Source organism: Galeopterus variegatus, unplaced genomic scaffold, assembly GCF_000696425.1.
Source record: "Galeopterus variegatus unplaced genomic scaffold, G_variegatus-3.0.2 Scaffold404, whole genome shotgun sequence".
NCBI lineage: Eukaryota > Metazoa > Chordata > Mammalia > Dermoptera > Cynocephalidae > Galeopterus > Galeopterus variegatus.
Window position 1 is genome coordinate 295,820 of NW_007726515.1, and position 7,636 is coordinate 303,455.

At 33.1% G+C, this 7,636-nt stretch overlaps 1 protein-coding gene across 1 annotated transcript in view; it reads right to left on the bottom strand.

Moving 5' to 3' along the window:
- The window catches only part of USP33 (ubiquitin specific peptidase 33), a 58,648-nt gene that overhangs the window by 28,710 nt on the left and 22,302 nt on the right, over window positions 1-7,636 (bottom strand). Inside the window, exons 2-7 of the mRNA XM_008568383.1 lie at window positions 7,182-7,313; window positions 6,854-6,907; window positions 6,253-6,315; window positions 4,965-5,117; window positions 2,728-2,830; window positions 1,434-1,503 (exon numbers count right to left, since the gene is read on the bottom strand). Coding sequence (XP_008566605.1) covers window positions 1,434-1,503; window positions 2,728-2,830; window positions 4,965-5,117; window positions 6,253-6,315; window positions 6,854-6,907; window positions 7,182-7,262 — 524 coding nt within the window. The 5' untranslated portion in view covers window positions 7,263-7,313. The remainder of the gene's footprint in view (window positions 1-1,433; window positions 1,504-2,727; window positions 2,831-4,964; window positions 5,118-6,252; window positions 6,316-6,853; window positions 6,908-7,181; window positions 7,314-7,636) is intronic.

Here is a 7,636-nt window from a genome sequence, read left to right on the forward strand (position 1 = left end):
AGGTGCGGGCTCAACACCGAGGGTTCCGATCCCGTTGCTAGTCCCGGTCCGGTACGGGCGCGACACTGAGGGTTGCGAACCGTTGCCGGACACGAAAAAAGACAAAAAAGGAAAAAAAAAAAAAAATCTTAGATTCAGAATTCTGCTCAAGTATTTACTAGCTAGTAACCTTGACAAAGTTATTTAAACTTCTGTGTCTAATTTTCTGATGTGCAACATCAATCTAGAGTTCTTTCATAATATGATTATATTATATACTTTGAATCTCCTTCTCCCTTTCTCCACTTACTGTATCCATAACCTATTAACCAATCATTCTCCCAGAAATGTTTATCTCCAATTCTTCCACTCCTTTCCCACCACTCTAGATGGTGCAAGCCACCACCATTTCTTGCTTAAATTACTACAATAGTCTCCTAGCTGGTCTTCCAAATTCCATACCCCTCCCCCTCAAACCCACTGTCCACAGGGCAACCACAGTGATCTTTTTAAGATGTAAATTGGATTATTTAGCTACCTTGTTGTAAAAACACTTCGATGGTGTCAGTACACTGAGAACGAAGACTTAAATCCTTAATGTGGCCTACAGGACCTGGATCCATGTCATTCACCCCACGATTACTATACTCCTATCATATGATTTTCTTCTAGTTCCTCAAAAGTGTCAAGCTCTTTCCCACACCAAAGCTGCTTACAAAGTGTTGCTCTTTCTGCTTGGAATGTTCTTCCCACCCTTTCACACGACCAGCTCATACCCATTCTTCAAGTTTCAGATTAAATGTTACTTCTTCAAAGAGGTGTTCTCTGATCACTTATGAAAAATTCAGTTCTCTTTATTTCACAGGGTTATGAAACATAGAACTGAAAGTAAAGTATTTATACAGAGTTATGACTAAAACTGAGATTATTGGGGAAAGAAATATGCATATGTTCAGTCTCCAAAGACTGCTCTGACATTCAATGCAGTAGAAAAGGCAATGTCAAAGTCAATGGTTTCTGAATTCCGGTCCTAATTCAATGCATCTCAACTTCAGTGTATTACCTGCCACATCTACTTTGTAGAGCCATAATTGAGAAAAAAACCTGAATGCTTTATTTGAGGCTTTCCACTTAGAGAAAAATATAAAATATTTTCAGAAGACCTCTGAACTAAAAGTAATCTGAGGAATTATTTCAAGAGCCTCATTTTCTAGATGTAAAAAACAACTTGCTCAGAGATACACAACTACCTAGGGTCTAAGTCAGGACCAGCAGTCTTAGGAAACTACAGGCATACAGAGTGACCCCATTGGGACAATAATGAAATATGTCCCAATCCAGATTCTTGCCTACTCTACCTTGGGAGTTAGCTACTACAGTAGCATGGTATTTTGCTCAAAGAGTGACTTTAAAAAACTTTACAAACAAAACACAAAATTAATTTCTCTACTTACCAATTAGAAAGAGCCTGCAAAGCTGCATTCATATAACAAGTATTCCCAATATTTTTCAAACCTGTAAGGCCTATTAAGAAAAAATATAAATTAAGTCACCATTCAGTAATACAAAAATGTGTGGGTTTTTACTGAGTACTATGGTTCCCAAACTACATTAAGAGCCATGGAAACACAAAACAGCAATTTGAACAATTCAGAGAGGACACACTTTTGGAAACCTTACAATCATGAAATTTTTAATTGGTGCATTAGTTAGGATTAGTTAGTTCAGCCTCTGAAATTTGCACAGGAAGAGTAGCCTTTCCCCCTGTCCTTTAACTAATAGACTTTTTTTTTGGGTGGCTGGCCAGTACAGGGAGGAGAGACATTCAAAGAGCACTAATTGACTTATATTACAACCAAAGTTTAATTATTATGAGACTAGTTGAATGACAAGGCAAAAAATATTCATTTTAATGTATTATATTGAAAACAGTATTTACTAGGCCAAACCATAGGCAATTGCTGACAACCTACAAAAATGGCAATTTCACATGGCTCAAGCTAATACAATAAAGCCATTGGACAATTTTTATCTCTTCCACATATGTTCAACTTCACTTTCATCAGTTTTCTCCTTTATTAAAAGATGAAATAACAAATACTTCAAAAATAAAATTATAAATGCTATTTAGATTTGGAGCAAAACAAAGGAAATTTAAACTTCTAACAATCTCTTAAGACATGCCTGAATTAACACTTGTTGATAAGCACTTGATAAAATTAATACTATGCGCTAAATTAAAGGGCTAAGGGCAGCACTCCCGCCGCGGGTTCGGATCCTATATAGGGGTGGCCGGTGCGCTCACTGGCTGAGCGCGGTGCAGCCGGTCACAAAAAGGACAAAAAAAAAAAAAAAATTAAAGGGCTAAAACAGGAAAATATATACTATCGCTAATATTATTAAATATGTTAATACCTACCCACCAAGCCCTATCACTGACAGATAAGAATAGAAAAATTGGTTAAGAACCACTGTTCAAACAGATCCCAAAAGGCAAGTTAAGCAAAAAATGTCATAAGTCTCAACTGCAAGAATAATTAGAAACCCAGCTTTGGTAAAGTGATACCAGAAAAACTCAAAGTTTGCTTTTTTTGCAAAAACAATTTTACTAGGCCAAATTTTAGAGTTCTTGTAATTATCTTGAGTACCTTTCACCTTCAGATTTTAAAATCTTCACACTATACAGTTTCCTAAAGAAACAGGCAGAGCCACAGAAAGGAGGAATGTTACACAGGAAAATTATTTTACCTCTTGCCTTAAGTTCATCTTCTTCTTCCACTTCTATATCCAGATCATCAAATACAGCAACCAGAGGAGTTTTTAATGTTGTATTACTAGGTATTTTAAAATCCTTATAACAAAAAAGATAGAACAATTGAACAAATCTTTTCATCCTAACACATCAACTTATCTGTAGACTTCTACACTCTCCTCATACTTATTACTATACTTACTTTCACCCTTTTATTCATATTAAATAGTTCAAAAACATTTAAAATGATAATTAAAATACTCTAATATTAATTTCCAAGAATTGACTTAACTCAGAGGTTGCAACTGGTGATCTGTTGGCCAAATGCTAGTCCACACTGTTAAAACAAAAAAACAAAACTGTGCGCTAAAGTTTTTAAAAATCTGGTGAACACACATAAAAATCAGAATTTGTGAATTCTCTTACAGTATTAGAATATCAAAGTCCACTGAACCCATTCCACAACAATGAGATGGAGAAGGAAACTGAATAGCATGCTTTTAGCATGTACTCTGGTTCTGCAACTTTTTTTTTTTCCCTTGGAGAAAATACCAGAACGACAATGGTTCTCCAACTTATTATAGCCTTATTCTACCACTACATTGCAGGTGGAATAAGCCTATATGCACTTATACCCACTCTATAAATTTACTTCCCTGGCATCTGTAGATACTGGACATTTGAGTAGGTCCCATATTCTCACTTTTTCTTTAAAAAAATGAAATAGTTATTTTTATAAAGATGTTACATGATCGTTACAAAATATTTAAATGCAGACAAGTACAGAAGCTTAAAAAAAATCTTACAATCTAGAAAAAATTTCTTGAAAAATCTTACTAATGACATTTGCACGGTTTCTAATATTTTGCTGTTTTACAAATGATACTGTAGTAAACTGGGTTCAATAGCCAATAAGTTTTGTGCTTCTAAATAAATCTATTAAGAAAAAGTTATTCATGTAATTTCTTCAACAATGAAATCAGGAAGTCACATGAAATTTAGTTCATGCCTTTTATTTGTTAATATTTGTAAGTCACCAGAAAAGTATTTACAAGACAACAGAAAAGTATCAGTGTTCCTATTCTATCAAGTTCATTAGAGTTTGCAATCATAATCTATTCTGGAAGAAATAGCAACAGCTTATTTAACTTACTTTTCTTAATAAGTGGTGCTGGTAATTTTGCCCTTAAAGATTGTTATGAGTTCCTTAAGTGATTAAACTGTTAGTCAAAACATCACACTTTTGTTAATAATGTAAGAGAATTCAAGAAAACTATTGTTTTCGCATTGCCGGGACTTTCAAAAAAGATCAAACATATTTGTGAATGATAAATAGATATCAGTGAAAGAAACAGTAATGATGAAGATTAACTAGAGTCATTCAACTGTGAAACTGGAAATGTAACAAATATTACTCATCCAAAATCTTGCCATCTTAAGTTATATGTGAGGCAAACAAATTTATTATCACAAATGTCTACCATCAGAATGGGATACGATGACACAGCAGAAAAATCTGAGAGCTGGTATCAAAGAACAAGTATAAAAATACAGTGTGATTTCCATAATACACACAAGGGAAAAAACTGGCTGTTAATCAAATCTGATCAAATTCTGATCAAATGATGATCAGGTAAGTTAGAGAAGCCAACTATTCTACTTTCCTCATTTCACTTTTCCTGTTTTTATATGACTGGAAAATTCTGAAAATTAAATGATCAATCTTTACAAGCCTGTACATGTTTTTTAGGTATCTTGATCCTTTAACCAAAGATTGATGCTAAGCTTTAATATATTCTATCTGGTTTTCAATAATGAGTAAAATGCTCACAGCAATACAAATGGGAGCTGAGAAGGCAGGTAATAGGGACAAGGGAGCTAACTTAGTACCTGCCATCCCATATCAAAGAATGGCCTACCACCTTTCCTAGAATCAGATTTGCTAGAAAAAGTTAAATACTACTTCAACCAATTTTTTTTTAAGCTTTTAAAATTCATTAGATGCATTTGCATCTTCGGACAGGTGGGCTTCAATCTCACCTTAATCTATCACTATATGCTATGCAAAAACAAGGAAGAGCACAAGTGCCTCATCTGAGGGGAAAAAAAGGCACATTACAAAAATTATTAAAATATAGGTTTGGCGGAATTTCTTTTTAAATTTCAATTATATGACAAATACAGAAATTATTACCTGAGTGTCTAATATCATAACTAAATGAATTTATATTACCTGGACACTGTTTTCTTGTATTTGGTGAGGTTGTCTTACATGAGGCAATGAAGGCTGAGTTCCTAATTTCCTATCCAAAAACACTTCTTTGCTGCAAGCATAACACCATACTCGAAGAGTGGTAAGGTTCACAGTTAGAAAATGCTTTGTCTCCTGTATAATTTCACAGGAGAGGGAGAAGAGAAACCAACATTAGATATACTTAAAAATACTTATTCGAAAGATCATAGAAGATAAACTTCTGGCCTTTGATGAATAACACTATACTAAAAAGCTAATCTAGAGCACAGAAAAAACATTGTTTAGATAAACTTCTGAAGTGTAATGAGTGGTAACAATATCTACACATACTCTAGAAGTTATTCTATCATCCTTTCCCCCTGCCCCTATTCATTATACAAAGATAAATGCAAGAGTATAGGACTGTTTTGCAGTTAGCAAATAAGTATAAGAAAATAAGTGATAATAGCAAGTAACTGTTCTAAGAAATCACAATGGTAAAAGAATACAAATAACATGAGTGAAAGCACAGCTCAAGCAACAGGGAATATATGATCTTGAATAGATAAAAGTACAGCCTTTCTCAATCAAAGTTCTGCAAGAGAAGGCCTACAGAAAATGATCTGAGTGATTAATTTCTTAATTCTTCCAAGGATCATACATATCAAGTACCATTCTAAATGCACAGAAGAGAAGTAAATTATACACAATGATGCCTTAGAGCCTTGGGTATCTGAGCTTAATTATACTTTTGTAGAACCCTGCTTGAGAACAGTTGGTGCTGCAGAGATTTCAATGTGCATCTTAAGATACAGTTAATTTGAGAAACTTACAGTTTAGAATAGGAGCTCTACCTAATACTATAAAAGAGCCACGCTAGAGTTACATAGGAAGCACCAAACAACCAGTGCAAAGCAGAAAGCGGATTCCAGTTAGAATAATGTGCAGGAAAAGGTTATATGAGATGAGTTAAGAAGTTAGCCAAGTCATGTTATAAACCTAAGTAAGCATCCACTGACTTCAACCTCCATAATCTCCTAATAGTCCAACTATCAGCTCCACACGTCTGGATGTATACTTCTTAAATCAGTACTATATTACAACCTTATTCTAATATTGATCTTCTTAGCAATTTCCATCCCCCCCCGCCACTTTTCACAGACAATATAAGTGAAGTTTTAACTCATAAAAAAGCACAAAATTCTGAATTTACAACTTGAGTTAATAATGTTATGTTTAGGCTCTCTTTTAAAAAAAAATTTTGTATTAAAATTTTTTATATACATACCTGAGAATGTATGGTGCTATGATCTACTTGCGATTCACCACAGCCGACATATGAACACTTATTCTACATGAAAAGGAAATAATTACATGAAAGGAAAATAAGGTATTTTATAACATATAAATTTATAATAGCATTACAATTACATTTAAAATTAAATTTTGATTACACGTTTTAACTCAATGACATTCCATAGTCAGTTAATTAAACCAAAAGGTACAAGGCACAAAATAAAATCAGAACATATGTTTTTAAACTAATTGGGCTGGCTGGTTAGCTCAGCTGGTTTGAACATGGCTTCGTAACACCAAGGTTAAGGGTTTGGTTTCCCATACCAGCTAGCTGCCAAAAACAAATAAACAAAATGAAACTAAAATCTATGTCATCTCCAATAAAAGGTAAGTATAAAATATGTCAGAGCGGTTTACTAAAAGCTCTGCAAAAGCACTATAAGTTAAAATACTACCAGAGTTTGAAGTTTAGTTTTTTACTATCAATAATTATCTTTTAGAAGTATGTTCATTTATGAAATCGTTTTAAGTTTCAAAATTATATAGATCTAAATTTATAATATCAAGCTTTTCAGGAAAAAACATATACATACCTCTAGGCATGCCCAAAGATTTGGTCCTCTGACCTTACAATCCTGACAAGTACCCTATAAAAAGAAATGAAAAACACAACATTTGTTATATTCATACAGCCAAACACATAATATAACAATATAATATAAACACAATATCTGTTACATTGATACAGCCAAGCACATAACATAATGTACATATAATTAGTGAATTGTGTATATATATACACACACACACAAATACAATTATAAATTGGAGGGACTTATAAAGTATTTTAATAATTTATAAAAAACACACATTTGGGAGAAAAGTAAATGATTTTTCAAGGAAGAAAAACCTATATCTTACATGAGATTTTTGTATCAAATCTTCTTTCGTTATTTCACCAACAGAATCCAAATGTGGACAATGATTTCGAAAAGTTGACATTTTCTTAGTGTTTTTTTCTTGTTTCCCCAGGCTTTCCAAATGAGGTAATACCTATATAGGAAAAGTGAGCAAAAAAAAATTAGTTAAAAAATACAAATTAAAAGCAATTAAAAGATAACATAAGAATGATACATGTTTACGAGTTTGCCCTGCAAGGGTATTTTCAAACATACCTAGGGGAGTGTCATAACTGAAGTTAATTTGAACACTGGAAATCTCTCCACCAAGTAAACACTAAAATTTACACCTATAAACAAACGTAACTTTGGTTCTCCATGACTTTTTCTGCTTTCTCCTGCCCCAATTTCACTTTTTATAAATTAAAGAGGAAAATTCAAGTTATTCAATTTTAAAGCTTTTTATCTTTTTTTTTT